Raw genomic sequence first — 16,880 nt, 5'->3', positions numbered from 1 at the left:
GCGGGGCTCGAAATGCAGGGAGCGGAGAAGCACAGATAGGTAGTCATTGTATAGGTATATGTCGATGAAATGTGTATCAGTAAAATTAGGATGGTGATAGCTTTTGACCGTCACTGAACTAACCTGATAGTGAAATGTTGCGTCGACGGATAGCCTGACTACCATTATCGTTACGACCATCAACACTCCCAGACTACCTATCAAAATTATACGTACCTTCTGGTTGTCAGATATGGAGAACGTCACATGCATAGACAGTGCGCTCCGACCTTCTTATGCGATGTCCAAGGCAGTGTACACACCCCAAGCACGACGATTCCGCCACGGACGGATGGAAATAGGCACGCCACACCAGTTCACTTTCAACCTTTCGCTCTGAGATGAAGTCAACGATATCGTTCGCTTCATCCTCATCTAGTTCAACCATCTTCCTTTGCTCCTTTCCTACCATTCCCTCGTCCCTTCCAACACCCAAAAGACAATTATCTCTATCATAAGATGTCAAGATCACCTGAAAAGTAAGCTGCTGACTTGACCCATCATTAGAACGGTGCAGCTGATCCTATTCAACGCAGATCGCCTATCGAGAGAAGGATGAGTGTATCGTCCTCCCATTCTAGGCTTGAGACCGAAGAGATCCCAGCCAAGTGAGTATTAATTCTCTTCACTGGCCGGGTCCGGATGCAGGTTCCCATCTATCTCCTTCCAATCGCACAAAGCTTTCCCGCTCGCTCAACCAGAACACCCTCTTGATTCCGCCCTTGTCTCCTTTCACTCTGCCACTCTGCCTCGCTCCTTCCTCACACCTCTCACATGAGCACACTCGCAAGCGCGGTTGACCTTCTTCTCGATGACGCTGATATAACCATGTGACATAGACGCGCTCGAACAGATACTAAGAAAGAGGACAAAGCGAGAGGTAAACGATTATTCGGGAATCTGTTGGGAACATTGCAAAAGTTTCAGAAAGAAGACAAATCGAGTAGGACAAGCGAAGCGGTACGTCTATGGTTTCCTTTCCTCCCCCTCAAACGATCAGCGTTCGGAAATTGTAAACATGCAGTGTGAACCAAAGCTGACTGAGGTGCGCAATCCTCTGGACAGGCGAAAAGAAGAGAAGAGCTTTCTTCGAGAATAGCGAACAAGTTGCGGTCCGAGACGAATCTGCAGAGAGATATCTCGGAAGCGGATAAGGAGTTGAAAGCTTTGAGAATCGCCACGGAGTCAGCGGAATATGTTCTCAAGCACAAAGAGATCGCGGTGAGTTGTTATGAACTAGCGTCCCATCTGCGTGCGCCTCGCCATGGTTCACCCAGAGCGTAAACAGCGGATGTTATTCCCGCACTATTCTGGCAAAAGAAGCTGACAATACTGTTTCGGGCCATAGCTGACAGCACGTCATGAGGCTTTGCGACCGGTCTCCAAATTCTTGCACACCTCTGCACCTCCTCCTGCACCCTTGATATTCGAAGCGAATCTCCTGAATCCATCACCGATACCGCTGGCAAAAGGACCAAGTCGGGATATCGCAGCTTCTCGTGCACTTCCACCGCTTTACTTTGTGAGTTGGCGACGGATAACCACCTGGTGATACATTCTCCAGCACCCACGGCTCATTTCATCAAATCTTCTCTAAGTCGTGCTGATTCTTATGGACTTATGTAGTTGCCCAAAATCCTCTTACCATCACAAGAAGACACGCTCCGCTCCCGACTCGCCAACATTGACGAGCTCATCTCCGAAGAAATCACGGCATTGGAGAACGAACGAACAAAAGTTGTTGAGACGGGCAAATCAAATCGAGCGAGGATGGAGGAATTGCAAGCCAAATTAGTCGAATTGAGAAAACAAGCGCCCAAGTCGGAAGGAAGAGCAAGAGAAGGTAACAGGGATAGGGATGATTTTGGAAGGACACCGAGAGAAGAGATGGAGGCGGAGACGAGGTCGCCTAGGAAGGAGAGTGCGAGTGTGGAAGTGGAAATGAATGGTGAAGGAGGAGACGATAGAGAAGCAGGTGTGCAGATCAAGGGAGAGGACGGGGATGTGGAGGTGGAGTACTAGGAGGGTGTCGGATATGGCAGGGCAGTAGTGTCGAGAAATTGAGGGGATGTATGAGAACGGTGGCTGTTGAGCCCTGAAGTGTTGTGTAGTACGCCGTAAAGGACAGCATCATGGCAGAGGGGTGTTACATGCAGGGTATATGTTACACTTCACTTGGATAGTGTGGAGATATGAGCAAAGATATTCTTCGATCCGGATCTATAAATCTAGCACCGAACTTGGTCATCGTTGCTCAAACATTACCGACGATCCTCATCAGATTTCTAGTATATCTCGTCGAACGGTCTAGTATCGGCGAAACAACTCTCCCAGACTTCATTGACCGCTCTCTCAGCCATATCAGGCGAAGTACAAGCCGGATTGGCCAGGACAGAAAGGATCGCTCGACGTTTGACGCATGCCTGCGAGGAGTGAATCAGTGTGAGCAGTGTTCCTAGTCTTGATACGAGAAAGAGTGACGGTCCATCGGGAAGTCTACAGAATCGAATGGCAGACACAGAAGACGTCGGGAATGGACAGAGAAGAACACTCACTTGATGTTGTTTGTTGAATGCGTAGAATCCACGTTTTACCTCTCTTGTCCATCTGCAGTCTCCGGACAGGTTGGCTGCTCGGATCTGTGAGTTGGATATTAGTTTTAAAGCAAAGCTCGTTGCAGGCATTCCTCTTCGCATCCCAATGGCTCGTGGTAACAGTAGCAGGTCTTTCCCTCTTGGCCATCTAGTCCATCCTCCATACTCGAGACCAAGCTGAAACTTCAACTGACTCGCTCTTGAGCGATCCGCCTCTGAGCTCTCCTCCCTCCCACACCGCATATCTTGACCATGGCTACGAGCACGATCACAAACCCCACACTCACCTCACTACACGCATGATGTCTCAGATTCCCCCAATCGACCTTGAACCGACAATGGTCGAAGGCATGTAACAGCTCATGCGTCAACGTATCTTCCATATGTCGTTTGCTGAAAAAGCGATTTTGACAGAGCAAGATCCCGTGGTCGGGGGAGAATCCGCCTGAGCGAGTTTCGGGACATGGATGACATTGGATGGCCGAGGCGGGGAAGGGACAACCTGATAAGGAGAGATGTTGGAGGAGAAACACTACGGCAGGGCCTGGGGGAGAGTGAGATGTAATTGTCAGTCAGCCATTTACCGTTATCCTGAGATGCGAAGGATTAGGGATCGCAATTGACAAGGGCGCATGTCTGAGGTATAGTAGCACAGGAGCATACGATGATGACGAGGCAGACAGTGGAGAAGACATAAGGACGGGATAGGGATCGTGGAGAATCATAAAGCTAGCTAAAACGACGAAAAGGAGAGGCCAGCTGGACAAAGCGAGCCCGATCACCCATACGTATCACAACAGTTTGCATGCACTCACTACTCGTCATCAGTTCACTCTTCCACTTCTCACACTTGTCCCAATCCTTCTCCAACTTTCCATCCTCCTTCAATCGTTCCCTCTCGACTTTTTGGTCTTCGTTCAATCCGAGACCTGTGAACATGGACAGACCTGATCGCCATTTTTCGAAAGCGGGCGACGAAGGCGATGAGTCGGTCGACGATGAAGAGCTACTTGCTGAGCCGGACATGACAGACGATAGCAAGGAAGGAGAGTGTGAAGATGATTTCAATGTTTATCAGTCGATGTACTCAGTTTTGAAGGAAGACAATGAAAAGCACACTTTGAGATCATCATTCTCTCTGTAACTGGCAACAAAAATCCAGGCACCTCATCCGGTGATTCCGCCACTGCCACCCATCCATCCACCGCGACTCGACCATCTCTAAGTTATCTCTCTCTTGTTCTTGTACTACTTTCTTCTTTTCTTCTTCTTCTTCTTCAACGCAGTTATTGCATCGGAATCTCGCATCCCCTCATCATCCTTCTGTTCTCAAGACTTTTAGTCTGTTCATTCGTAGTCGTAGTCAAGAGGACACCACATTCCTGTCTGCAAACAGCATATACCCCACCCGACCGCACCCCGCCTCACGATCGATCGATCCAGTCATCTCGCTCATTGCAAGAAATCGATCTGCTAGTCAGATCACAAATCAACATATTAGCATTATCGTCTGTGAAATCAGTGTAAACTATTCGTCATGGGTGAGGCCATATATCCCTTGCAGATGCAAAGCCGATCACGCTGATGTGTCGTTGCCACAGGTATTCCAAAGGTTCGTATCGATCAGTCTCGACTCAGGAAGAGTCGTTGGCCTTCATGACAGGCCGCGATGGCCTTGCAGTCAGGAAGATATCTGTACTAATCAACGGCGCCACACCCATAGTTCTTCAGGTGGATCTCGGAGAGGTATCCTCTTACTTCCCAGTTGATCACGCCGAATTCGATCCCAACGTTCGACAATCTTTAGTGAGCTCTTTCTCCTGATTTAGGTCAGCAAACTTTGCTGATGCGATGTTGATACAGCTTGGATATGGTGAGACCGATCTGTACACAAGCAGGAATACGTACTGACCTCCAGTCTGACCCACTCAGAATGGTATCATCCACAACTGTTCTCACCCTCCTTCATCCGAGAATGATCCTCATTTCCGGATAACTGAAGAACAGATGGTCCTAGCGATATTCGCTTATATAGACCATCTCTTCACCAAGATCAAACCGCAGAAGGTCTTTTTCATGGCCATTGACGGTGTAGCACCAAGAGCAAAGATGAACCAGCAGAGAAGCAGACGGTTCAGGACCGCTAAAGATGCCAAAGAGAGGAGGCAAGAGGCCGAAAAGAAGGGGGAGAAATTGCCAGAGGAGAAAGCATTCGATTCGAATTGTATCACACCAGGTAAGCTTTTTCCATACATGCTGAATTTCCAGATCACCAGCTGATAGGTGATTCGCTCAGGAACCCCCTTCATGGCGAGGTTGTCCGCACACTTGAAATACTATGTCAGCAAAAGGATCTCAGAGGACGCCGAATGGAGAAACGTCAAGGTCATTCTGAGTGGACACGATGTTAGTCATCCTCCCCTTCACACCTCGTCCATCAGCTCACAATTTGAAAACAGGTGCCCGGAGAGGGCGAGCACAAAATTCAAGAGTTTATCCGACTCACAAAAGCTCAGCCGGATTAGTAGGTCTCATCCCTTGTGTAAACATTTTGCAGCAAGCTCATGTGCCTCGTAGCAATCCCAACACCAGACATTGCTTGTACGGCCTTGATGCCGATCTGATCATGCTAGGGTTATTAAGTCATGATCCCCACTTCTGTCTCTTACGAGAGGAAGTCACTTTTGGACGAAAATCGAAGAAGACTACTGGGTGAGCATTCTTTAGTGCATTCTCATGTTGATCTTGCTGATCTGTACGTATACGGACACAGTCTTGCCAATACCAACTTTTTCTTACTTCACTTATCACTTTTACGAGAATATCTTGATCTTGAATTCTCGTCGCTGGCGGCGCAGATCCCCTTTGAGTACGATCTTGAACGAATCATTGATGACTTCATCCTCATGGCGGTGTTCGTTGGAAACGATTTCTTGCCACATCTTCCTGACTTGCACATCAACGAGGGTGCTCTGGAGCGTATCTGGGGCATCTACAAGGAGATATTGCCGGAAGCTGGTATGTCCTTGTCTACACACACAGCGGCATCAAAATAGCGCTGATTGTGACGGACATTTACAGGCGGATATCTGAATGAGCACGGAACGATTTCGTTGCCTCGACTCCAGCTTATGCTGAACAAATTGGCTCAATTTGAGGTCGACAATTTCGAAGCGGAATATGCTGACCAGAACTGGTATAAGGGAAAACAGCAGAAGGAAATTGAAGCGATGGAGAAAGCGAGAAAGAAGGGAAAGTTAGGTGCGTTTGACTTTTCGACCCCTCCGGTTGTGATTGGGGCTTAAATTTCCCCCTTAGTCATTACGAAGGATCAGCAGAAAATTCTTGATCAGATTCGCAAATTTGTGACGAAGCATCAAGCAAAACCGACTTCCGACGATCATTGCACCATTGTCAATGACCTTTCGGCTCGTGACAGGCGATTCGTGCAAGAGCTCGCTGACGAGTTGCATCTGCACACGACATGGGACGAGGTTGACGATTACGGTCAGCCCATTGTCTCACTCTCCTTCAACATGGAGGGCGTTAGTGAGGGTGGAAGCGAGGCAGACGGCGAGGAGGGCGAAGAGGAGTGGGAATCTGAGGAAGAAGGCGAACAGTCTGAAGGCGATCTCGCAATTCAGCGGGTCTTGCAGAAATACAATAAAGCTAAAGTCGTCGACAACATCGTTGAGGATTTCGAGGAAGCCTACGAGGATAAACTAAAGGAGAACATGGACGAGTGGAAGAAAAGATACTACAAAGTAAGTCAACCCGATTCGACGAAGAAGAGGTATGTCTAACGAGACTTTCCCGTGTAGGAGAAACTAGAGATCAATTACAACGATCCCGAAGACATGCACGCCCTTGCTTATCGCTACATTGAGGGATTGCAGTGGATCTTGAATTATTACTACAAGGGTGTCTCCAGTTGGGGATGGTTCTACAACTATCACTATGCGCCTCGAATCACCGGTGAGCTGTCAGCTTGGGTTGTTCTTCCACATCAAATAGCTGACAATGATTTCTGTATAGACCTCAAGGGCATAGCGGATTATAAATTCGACTTTGACATTGGAAAGCCTTTCACGCCCTACCAACAGCTTATGGGTGTGTTACCCGAGGAGAGTAGGGAACACGTTCCACTCGCTTACAGAGTAAGTCTATCTCTTTAGTCAACATCTAGGCATGCCAGGCTGACTGCTCTATAGGACTTGATGTATGAGGACTCATCACCCATCATCGACTTCTACCCGCAAGACTTCGAGCTAGACATGAACGGGAAGAAGCAAGACTGGGAGGCTGTTATCAAAATTCCTTTCATTGATCAAGACAGACTCCTTCGTGCTATGGCTTGTGAGTGTGTCATGCAGTTGAAGGTCGCTCCCGTTAACGTCACACTTAGCTCGCGACGTTCGTCTGACTGAGGAAGAGAGAAGACGCAATCGAGGAAACGTCCTGAGCACCCAGTTCGTATACGACGAAAATGCCGAGGGGAACTACCCATCTTCTTTGCCCGGGTTCTTCCCTGAGCTTGCCGGCTGCAAGTGCAAGGGGTCACCATTCGAGCTTCCCAAGCTTGGCGACGGCATCGATTTGATTCTCGGTCTCCTTGATGGTGTACACCTTGGCGCTTCCGCTTTGGCCGGCTTCCCGTCCTTGCAAACTCTCCCTCATCAGGGTACTCTTGGCTACCACGGTGTGAGCGTCTTCCAGTCCGAAAGCCGCAACCAGTCTATGATCATCACTGTTACGGCCAAACATGATCGAGGAAACACCAGTGACATCGCGAAGAATGTCATCGGCCAACGAACATTTCACTCCTGGCCTTATCTTCACGAAGGCATGATTGTTGCTGTATCGGATGATATGTTCAAATATGAGCTACAGCAAGTCGGCAAGGCTGCGAAGGTTGTTGGGACACCCCATAACCCCTTCCAAGCGATCTCATGGAAGAAGTCAGCGGACCACATTGAACATCACAACTCCAAGAGATTCGGAGTCATCATTGGCAATGTGGATGTCGTCCTGCATGTCAGACCTCTCAAGGGTGAGCGATAAAGAGAAACTCGCTTGGAATCAGCTGACTAGTTTTCATCCTCCAGGTCTTAAACGGCTGGACACAGGCGCGCTCGTCAAAGATTACGAAGCACCCGAGAAGGAAATTACCCAAGCCTTGCAACTTGCCGTGAACCAGGTCACCTTTGAGGACGAGCGTTACCTTGTAAGTGTTTCATTTTTATTCCAACATGCAAACACTGACGAAGGACATCACGCAGGAACAAGACGCTCCTCCTATGGCTCATGAGTTCCCGGAAGGCGAAAGGGTCATCTTCCTCGGTCAACTCGCCTATGGAACTGCTGCTCAGGTCCTCGGCACTACGGAGAAGACCCTAGATGTTGGATTAGCTGTATGTGTATCCCATATTCCACCAGAGAAAGAAATCTGACCGATTGGGTGGCAGTTCTTCCCAACTGAATCCAAAGAGAATGTCCATTTCTCGCAACTTGTTGCTCATCGACCTGCGGGGCAGTATTACCCTTCGCCAGTGCTATCGCGTCGACTAGGCATCTCTGCCCTGGCACTATCGCGAATCACTTCCTCACTTTTGGTGATGCTTGAGGATGGTTCGAAGACCAATATCGGTCTTTCTCTTAAGTTTGAATCGAAGGGTCTCAAGGTATTGGGCTACTCTCGGAGGAACGACCGCGGTTGGGAGTTCTCGGAGAAGACCGCCCAGGCTTTGATGGAGTACAAGATGGCTTTCCCCGAGCCGTTCCACAATCTTGACTCGCGTGGTGGTGGTGAGCGGGTTTCATGCCACTTGTTCGATTGACGCTGACGGTCGCCCTTCAGACATCGTCAAGTCCGCTGAGCTTTGCCCGACTGCCGAGGACCCTGATAAGATTGTCAAGGACATGAAGAAGTGGTTAAAATCGCACGACCTTCTAGATCTAGAGCCAGTCTCCCTTTTCGCTGAGCAACTTGAAAAGGTGAGCTGAACTATACCCTCACCACATGGACAATCACTTGACGACTCCATTTACTGGCAGGAATCTGTCCAATTGATCGAGCAACTGGCGGACCAGTTCCGAGCGAACAAATCTCACGACCAGATCAAACGCGCTGTTGTCAAAGGTATCCCTCGCCAGGCGGTGCTCAAACCATCACATGCCATCTACCGTCTTCAAGGTCAGAAGTTCATCGTTGGCGACAGAGTTATCATGGTCCAAGATGCTGCTGCCGGTGGTGTGCCCCTCGCCATGAAAGGTGTGGTCGTGGGTCTGGGCACCAGGGACATAGATGTGGTATGGGATGTACCCTTCATGGGCGGAGAGACACTTCAGGGGAGGTAAGCTGTGCTGATTGTGCTGTCGACCTAAATCAGATAGCTTACCTGCTCTGTCTCGCAGATGCTCAGAGTATCGAGGGTCAACTGTCCCATTCTCTGCGTGTCTCAACCTTACGCGACCTCAGTTTGCGGTAGGTTTTGACACCAAACCCAAGTCGACCGGCCAAGCAGAGCCATTCAAACCTCAACTGGGACCACGACCAGTGTTACCCATGCAGAACTTCCAGCCGGCGGTCCCTGGGAAAAAGCCCGTTCAGGCTCCAACAGGGATCATGCGCAACCCTGCACGGGCGCCCGCCCCCACGGACCGACAGCTGCAGTATGGCAATGCGGCAAAGGGCGTCAAGCCTCCTCTTATGGCTCAGCAGCAGCAACAAGGCAATCACCGAGACCAACTCGCTTCAGTCTTGGGCGCCAACAAACACGTCGCTCATCGACCTGGTCACGGCGTGATTCCTCCTGCCCTTATCAAAAGTCCTCCCCAGGGTGCACCACGGATCTTAGGGACTGGAGAGATTGCACCTCCTCAGCAGCAGGGTCATGTGCATAACGGGGCATCGACGAGGGGTGGTGGCCGTGGCCGAGGAAGAGGTGCGGCAAGAGGAAGGGGACGTGGACGAGGTGGAGTTCAGGTCACGACGAGTTAGGAGATGTATGAAAAGGGAAAAGAGGAGGACTCTGTGGGGAGATTGTATGAAAACTGAACGAGAGAAGAGAGCGGGTTGTAGTTGCACCCTTTATATCATTGAAAGTATCGGATGTCAATCTTCTCACCTTTTTTCATGTTCTCCATTTCTTTGAATGAGCAACAAGCATCGAGATACGCTGCAACGACGCAGACTCAGTGCCACAATCGGGAATCATCGGAGTTATTTGCTGTGCCACACTCACCCACAACCCCACCCATTGTTACGCGCCTCGACGTTGACGATTGCAGGTGGTGACGCTCCATGCTGTCTCTCTTCACTCACTCTCACTCGCTGACCCTCTGCACCATCAGATCTCAATAATCTCTCCTCTTACATATACACAGCTAGATATCCCTTGCGACCTCGAACCAGATATACATCGACGCAGCACAACAAGAAGAATAGACTGTTCACAAACCCAGATCCTGATACAGAGCAAGATCAACCCTGGATCGATCTTTGATTCCCCTCGCTATTTCTCCTATACAGAGCTCGAGCACAAGCACGACACAACACGGACACGGACACCGCTCCATCCTTTCCTCCCCCGCATCACATTCTCAAGATGTCAAATGACGATGTGGACGCTTGGATCTCACAGCTCATGCAGTGCAAGCCGCTGAGCGAGCCAGAGGTCAAGAAACTTTGTGATAAGGTGAGTGGAGTCGAATGAACCGGTGCTGGACAGGTGTCAGATCGTGTGTGCTGAGCAAGGGGGGGTGGGAGATGGGAGTGGATGGGCGGAGATTCTTGGAGGTGGACGTGTAATCTGGTTCATAAGAGGACTACCAGTGGGCACTGTTGGAAAGATCCCATTGGGACAGATATGGCGGTAAACAGGAAGAAACGCTTGATGATGCGTCACTGGGTTTGAGATGAACGTGTACCCCTCTCAACCTTCCTTTCTCTTTCATTGCGGATGTCAATCCCCGACATGCTTCAAATCTTCTTTGTATGGACCAAGAGATCGATGCTGATGATTGCTTCACGTTCGCTTCTCTATCGATAGGCTAGAGAAGTCTTAATGGAGGAATCCAACGTTCAACCTGTTCGATGTCCCGTCACAGTCTGTGGTGACATCCACGGTCAATTCGTATGTCATCGGCCTCTGTCCCCCTCCCGAGCCGAGAGAGCGAAGTTGACCTGTCGCGTGTCGTAGCACGATCTATCTGAATTATTCCGAATCGGCGGTAACTCGCCCGACACAAATTATCTCTTCATGGGCGATTACGTCGATCGAGGTTACTATTCTGTCGAGACGGTCACCTTGCTCGTTGCTCTCAAACTCCGTTACCGCGATCGAGTGACGATCCTCCGTGGTAATCACGAGTCGAGACAGATCACTCAGGTGTATGGGTTCTACGATGAATGTCTGAGGAAATACGGTAATGCGAACGTGTGGAAGTTCTTCACGGATCTGTTCGATTATCTCCCCTTGACAGCCTTGATCGACAATCAAGTGAGTCTGGATCCTCACTGAGCCAACCAACACGGCATTCAGCTGCATTTGCTTCCCATTGTATCACTAACAACTCCGCGTTTAGATCTTCTGCCTTCACGGCGGTCTATCACCTTCCATCGACACTCTCGACCACATCCGATCCATCGACCGTATCCAAGAAGTACCCCACGAGGGACCGATGTGTGACTTGTTGTGGTCAGACCCAGATGACAGATGTGGTTGGGGTATCAGTCCGCGAGGAGCAGGTTACACTTTCGGACAAGACATCTCAGAGGCCTTCAGTGAGTGTTCATTTCCTTCACTATGCACTGTTCACTTTTCGTTAGCATGCAGGGTCTACCTTTGTCAGCGCGCCTGAAGAAGCTGACCACTTCCTTTCCCAGACCACAACAACGGCCTTACACTGGTTGCTCGAGCGCATCAACTTGTCATGGAAGGTTTCTCATGGTCACAAGAGCGAAACGTCGTCACCATCTTCTCTGCGCCAAACTACTGTTATAGATGTGGTAATCAAGCTGCCATCCTCGAGGTCGACGATGCTTTGAAGTACACCTTGTGAGTGTGGTGTGCCTATGTGAGTGAGGCAGTTGCTGATCGAGCAAATACCTAATGCAGCCTCCAATTCGACCCTGCACCAAGAGCTGGTGAACCCCTCGTTTCTCGAAGACCTCCAGACTACGTGAGTCGAGTTGCAGCACTTTGAAGTGGTCGAGACTTACAAAGCTGACGGGTGATGTTGTAGTTCCTCTAAACGATTCGAGCTCGATATACCTGACATAACCCTCTCTTCCGGACACGCATACACATCCATCCGTGCTGCCTACAACCCGACCAGCTATTGACCGACGACCAAGACTCCAAAGAGCAAAGAAACCCAAGAGATGAGAAATCACAAGATATATACCCCAAGAGACCTCCCATTTTTCCCATTTTATGTCATTTCGTTTATTTTAGTGTTTCACCAAGCGCGAGCGAGCAGGCTAGAGGAGAGTCGAAGGGATGTCAAGAGAGAAAGAGAATGAGAGAGAAGTCATGTGTGGGAAAAAAGCAAAGCAAAGAAAGATGAGGGGCTGTTTTCTGGATTTGAAAGAGGAAAAGGGGACCGCAAGCGAGGTTGATCACAGTACGAGTCGTATTTTAGATGCCTTGCTATAAATACACATTGACCATAAGAGAGAAGATGTTCGTGATCGTGTCGAAATGTCTGCTCCACCATCCAGTGAATCGATCTTGTTCAAACGTGACGGTGACGGATTGAAGACAAGGAGACATGTACGACTGAATGAAGTCCCAAATAACGTTACTGGTATAGCAAGCCGGAGTTGCGAAGGTTATTCCTCTCCACTGCAGACCATTTAGAATGCATTGGAGCAGACCAGTCGGCCTGCACTGATGCCTCTCCTTCGATACAGTTGACAGTTGAGACGGTAGTCTGATTGGACTCGACGACTTGGCCCTCCGACACTACTGTACGAGTACTGTACATCATATGACCGAGCCGTTATCGCATCAAGGACAGGATCGAACCAAGTTACTGCGACTGCATTGATGCGCCCTTCGCCCTTCGCCCTTCGCCCTTCAAGCCTGTCTTCATAGCTCAGATCAATCATGTCCCTTCCACTTTCTATACGTCATCTCATCTTCTGGACCGATAAAGCTAAGTGCAAAACCAGCCCACAAACGGATCAGTACATGAGACTCACAACCACAACCACAACAACCACAACCACAACAACCACAACAACCACAACCACAACAACAACAACAACAGGGCCTCGCCCGGTCTTGAATAAATAAAAAAAAAGAGAGAGAGAGAGAGAGAGGACAGGAATCATCCGGAAGGAAGGCGGGAAGAAAGGGACGGGAAGGAAGACTCATACTCACGTTCTCACCATCCTGTTGAAACTGTTTTCGTTGTCTCTGAGAGATTTGGGAGATAGGTTCTCGAGGTATTTCATAGCTAATGATTCCCATGCGTGATATCTGCGTGAATGAAATAACGCGGGTATATGTGATCAGAGGCGTCAGTGTACCACTCCATATTCTCCGTTGACTGCATCCATATCAAGATCAAGGCGATCCATTTCGCATCAACTCGACCAGTCGGTCCACTTTTGCAATCGTTGCTTTCCCTTTGTCCTCCAGTTGCACTTGCAAACAGACCAATGCTCGCCCAAACGCATTGCACAAAGGAGACGCTCACGCATACTGCCCAGTCTTCTGGAAATCATGTTCTGTCGTCTCGTGTGTCTTTTGGATTTCTTCCCCATGCCACATTGGCCAGAAGAACGCGCGTTCAGACAATACCTGGATCTCATCAGGATGCGATCTTGCGATTTCCTGATAGAAAGAGCAAAGTATAAGCCATCCCTTCCCCTCGTCTTGTATCTTTCTCACGCTTTATGTTGGCCACACCGAATTCCAGCTGACTCGAGGCATAGATAGGCTCACACGGAACTCACCCAAGGTTTTTGGACACTATGTTGGGCCCATACGCCTCCGTCAAATGAGTCGTACGAGGCCAACCATCGATCAATGAACGTTGAGTTAGGCGCAGAAATGATGATTGCGTTCTGTCAGGAGGATTCGGTCGAGACGTCAGTTGGGCAAAAGTGATTTAGAATACACAAGGAGAACAAGACGTGGAGTCGATCGTCCCGGATTCGCAGGAGTGGATGTGCAGGGCTCAATGCCTACTTCATAGAGAAATCTACAGGAGTGGAACAGTGGAACGCTGGCACTCACGCATAATCCTTCTGGATCCAAGGCATCACGACGTGAGTCGGGAGAAGCTTCCATACCCAGTGTCGCCGGGAAATACAAGAGATCGTCGAACGGTTTGACGCTGAGATCCGAGGCTTTCAGCGAGCGTGCTCTTGATACAGGCACCGTTGTGATAGAGTCCGCTTTCACAATGTTCACACAATTTGGACTTCGCTCGGATTGGAGACTCCATTCGCTCGCTCCCTCTTTCCATGCCTTGCTGTCTCACCCCAATCTTATACAACCTAGCTGTGACCGGTGCCTCCACAGACAAGTCTGATCCCAACGCTCCAACTCACACATAAATATCTATATCAAGATATATCCCGCCCGAATACTTCATAGCCATCAGTCTCAGCACGTCCGCCTTGTGGGCGAAATGACTGAGAGGTCTGCCATAGATCGAGTCGGGAACTTGGGTCTTGATCAATGTCAGACGAGGTGCGATGAGGTCCCACCATGGGCCGGTGGGTAGGTGTAGGTAGTGGCTGGACGAGAGTCGACCGTCAGCTCACAGTGAGGGCAATCCAGCAAAGAGGTCTTGACGAGAAACGAACGATGGGCTCATTTTCATGGGCGACGCCAAACGAATGAACATCACTCGACTCACAAATAGATGACCTTCGGTCTTAGATTCACCAGCGCGCTTCTCATAGCCAAATAAGCATAGTAAGGGAATTCCTCCCCCTTACTCCCCTCTAGCGGTTTCAAACCATACACATAATGCACGCTATCAGGGACGACCATGCCCTTCTTCTTGGGAGAGACGGGCTCGGGGAGGTAGGACGGTCGATCGATAGGTGGTGGAGGGAGGAATTGCGTCGGTTTGATTAGGAATGGGGAGGTCGTCAAGGGGTATTTGCTGGTGGGAGTAGGTGAATGGAAGAGGAAGTATATTCCGAAGATGAGTAATAGTAGAAGGGGGAGTGGTGAGATTGATAGGTGGTACGGTTTCGGGAGAGGGATCGTCTGTGTCGCGATAAAACGGCAAGTCCCGTCAGCCTGAAAGTAGAGCTGAAGACGAGCAGAGATCGAGAAGGACCAAGTTGAGATCCTCCTGCTCGTCGAAGTTTGGTGGATCCGAACCCACTCACCACAGGCTTCCCACCTCGAGCCCATATCGGTAACATCCTCTTCACAGACTTGGAAATCGGTTTTGGAAAGAAAAGTCGGTCAGATAGTACACCTGCGCTTTGCGCTTCTTTCCGGGTATTTGCACAGTAGGCGGGTCGTCAGGACCGGCGGGGTCAGTCGGGAGATGGCCTTGAGCAAATTGAACGGCTCTTCTCGTCAGGTTGAAGACTATTTTCTATACACAATGATCGAGATGGAGAAGTCTCTTCACAAAGTCGAGACAGTACGAGAGATGTGAGTTATTGGCTCGTGTCAAAACAGCGGCGCACTCCGCATCCGATAATCAACCTGAAAGCTGCAAGTCATTCCTCGACGAGAGCACGAGGGATAGATAGATGTCACGATAGCATGACATCGTGCCACTCGAATCACTAGACAACCTCTACATGCATACGTGTATCTCTCTGTGTGTGGCCCAGAACCATCCGTGTAATGATGCTAGCTGGGACTGCCCATTCTACTCCTCGTTCACCCACCTCTCTGCCACTTCACCGATATACGGCAACCAATACCTTCCCAGTCCCTCCTGTGCATCTTTCCAGGCTCTGAAACTCGTGTAGAGGGTGATCGCCACGCTTCCTATTATCAGTATCCAGCGGAAGAAGGCAGGTAGTCGGATGAGGAGGTTGAATATGAGCAAGAGGGCGAGAAGTGGTGTGGTGAGCAGAGCGGATTGATAAGCTAGACAAGTCGGTGGATGTCAGCTAGTGAGTGGCTCAAGTGCACAGGTGAGGGGGCCTCACCGTGAAATCGAACATAGTCGTTCTGCGTCTCGAGTATCAGGAACAGCAGAGCTACAACGTTATCATACCATTAGTGACATTGTCCGCAGCCTACAGGCTGCATGATGTGGAAACATTCGTAGAACATTCAGCCACACGACTCACCAGTGACCGGACCGCCTAGATAGCTCGCAGCAGCCATCACATCGACCCTCCAACCGAATCTGCTTTCCCAAGCATTCGCCCTATCCACGTCCCCTGCTGAGGCGCTGCCCACTCCACCGCCGTTGGGCAGGAAAGTAGCTGATTCGGGATCATTCGAGTATGATTGAGGGACGGATGTAGGGTCGGAGAGCGAGCCTCCTGATTGATATGATGAGGTGTTGTATGAAGACTGATCTCTGCGGATGTTAAGATGATTTCATGCACGATATTAGCTCCGTATCACATTCGTTCTTGGGGCAGTGTCTCATATCTTGTCACAGTCCACGCGAACATGACGTGCTCCCCCGGGACAGGTCTAGATCAGAGGGCTGAACTGACCTAGTGAACCATGGTCTTTTCACTTTTCCCTTGCCGCTCTTCTTCGACGACTCTGGTGGGTCTGTCGAGGGGACGTCAGGGGGCGGTTGGTCTGTGACGGCCGAGAACAAAGCGATGGTCCATTAGCCTTTCCAAGTAGAGACATGGCCGGCGTGCGTGGGAACAAGTGGGCGGTAAACTGCACTTACACGGTGAGAAGTTCATGGTGAGAAACTATCGAGGACTGCCTGTTGACCTATCTGTATGAATGGGATGGAGACTGGAGACTGGAGACTGGAGACTGGAGACTGGAGACTGGAGACTGGAGGCGTTGCAAGTTGAAGTTGGGTGAGCGAGGTGGGTTTGTATCGGTCCAGTTGGATCTGCTCTCTCTGCTGCTGATAACGGGGGAGAAAGCAGCGGTGGCGTTTGGGATTTATCACATCGGTCCATTTTATCGACTTTATCCCGTCCTTCCTTGGAACATGACGTTGACGTCGGGACACAGCATCAGCATCCACCTCCATCACATCACCACCACCTCGATTCAATGCGACGGACTGATCACGCTCCCTTGACCACAGTCCTCTTCGCAGACATCT

General features: G+C 49.9%; 6 protein-coding genes across 6 annotated transcripts; 3 read left to right on the top strand and 3 right to left on the bottom strand.

Moving 5' to 3' along the window:
* Positions 1-498: 498 nt before the first annotated feature.
* IAR55_003524 (uncharacterized protein) lies at positions 499-2,061 on the top strand (the record flags this gene model as incomplete). Its single annotated transcript, XM_066946631.1, has 6 exons — positions 499-518; positions 576-647; positions 879-999; positions 1,105-1,260; positions 1,388-1,561; positions 1,666-2,061. The coding sequence occupies 6 exons, from the start codon at positions 499-501 to the stop codon at positions 2,059-2,061; spliced, it is 939 nt and encodes a 312-aa protein (XP_066803023.1).
* Positions 2,062-2,324: 263 nt separating this feature from the next.
* IAR55_003523 (mitochondrial inner membrane protease ATP23) lies at positions 2,325-3,659 on the bottom strand (the record flags this gene model as incomplete). Its single annotated transcript, XM_066946630.1, has 4 exons — positions 2,325-2,462; positions 2,595-2,678; positions 2,921-3,177; positions 3,449-3,659. The coding sequence occupies 4 exons, from the start codon at positions 3,657-3,659 to the stop codon at positions 2,325-2,327; spliced, it is 690 nt and encodes a 229-aa protein (XP_066803022.1).
* Positions 3,660-4,170: 511 nt separating this feature from the next.
* IAR55_003522 (uncharacterized protein) lies at positions 4,171-9,633 on the top strand (the record flags this gene model as incomplete). The annotated part of the gene is made up of 21 exons (XM_066946629.1): positions 4,171-4,174; positions 4,235-4,245; positions 4,357-4,439; positions 4,497-4,506; positions 4,566-4,869; positions 4,930-5,039; positions 5,093-5,157; positions 5,211-5,345; positions 5,407-5,651; positions 5,715-5,894; positions 5,952-6,397; positions 6,455-6,608; positions 6,669-6,790; positions 6,845-6,989; positions 7,039-7,683; positions 7,739-7,857; positions 7,913-8,044; positions 8,099-8,438; positions 8,491-8,627; positions 8,688-8,986; positions 9,048-9,633. 21 exons carry the CDS (start codon positions 4,171-4,173, stop codon positions 9,631-9,633), a joined length of 4,272 nt encoding a protein of 1,423 aa, XP_066803021.1.
* A 607-nt stretch (positions 9,634-10,240) lies between these two features.
* IAR55_003521 (serine/threonine-protein phosphatase PP2A catalytic subunit) lies at positions 10,241-11,888 on the top strand (the record flags this gene model as incomplete). The annotated part of the gene is made up of 7 exons (XM_066946628.1): positions 10,241-10,330; positions 10,685-10,768; positions 10,835-11,134; positions 11,220-11,418; positions 11,521-11,692; positions 11,753-11,816; positions 11,880-11,888. 7 exons carry the CDS (start codon positions 10,241-10,243, stop codon positions 11,886-11,888), a joined length of 918 nt encoding a protein of 305 aa, XP_066803020.1.
* An 851-nt stretch (positions 11,889-12,739) lies between these two features.
* IAR55_003520 (uncharacterized protein) lies at positions 12,740-15,030 on the bottom strand (the record flags this gene model as incomplete). Its single annotated transcript, XM_066946627.1, has 8 exons — positions 12,740-12,794; positions 13,022-13,120; positions 13,341-13,477; positions 13,600-13,710; positions 13,883-13,982; positions 14,200-14,388; positions 14,511-14,869; positions 14,995-15,030. The coding sequence occupies 8 exons, from the start codon at positions 15,028-15,030 to the stop codon at positions 12,740-12,742; spliced, it is 1,086 nt and encodes a 361-aa protein (XP_066803019.1).
* A 461-nt stretch (positions 15,031-15,491) lies between these two features.
* On the bottom strand, positions 15,492-16,503 carry IAR55_003519 (uncharacterized protein; the record flags this gene model as incomplete). The annotated part of the gene is made up of 5 exons (XM_066946626.1): positions 15,492-15,715; positions 15,778-15,828; positions 15,922-16,157; positions 16,300-16,390; positions 16,488-16,503. 5 exons carry the CDS (start codon positions 16,501-16,503, stop codon positions 15,492-15,494), a joined length of 618 nt encoding a protein of 205 aa, XP_066803018.1.
* Positions 16,504-16,880: the final 377 nt, after the last annotated feature.

This window comes from Kwoniella newhampshirensis, chromosome 6, assembly GCF_039105145.1.
Source record: "Kwoniella newhampshirensis strain CBS 13917 chromosome 6, whole genome shotgun sequence".
NCBI classification, from domain to species: Eukaryota; Fungi; Basidiomycota; class Tremellomycetes; order Tremellales; family Cryptococcaceae; genus Kwoniella; species Kwoniella newhampshirensis.
The sequence above is the reverse complement of the archived record's forward strand: the minus strand, read 5'-3'. Positions and strand labels throughout refer to the sequence as shown.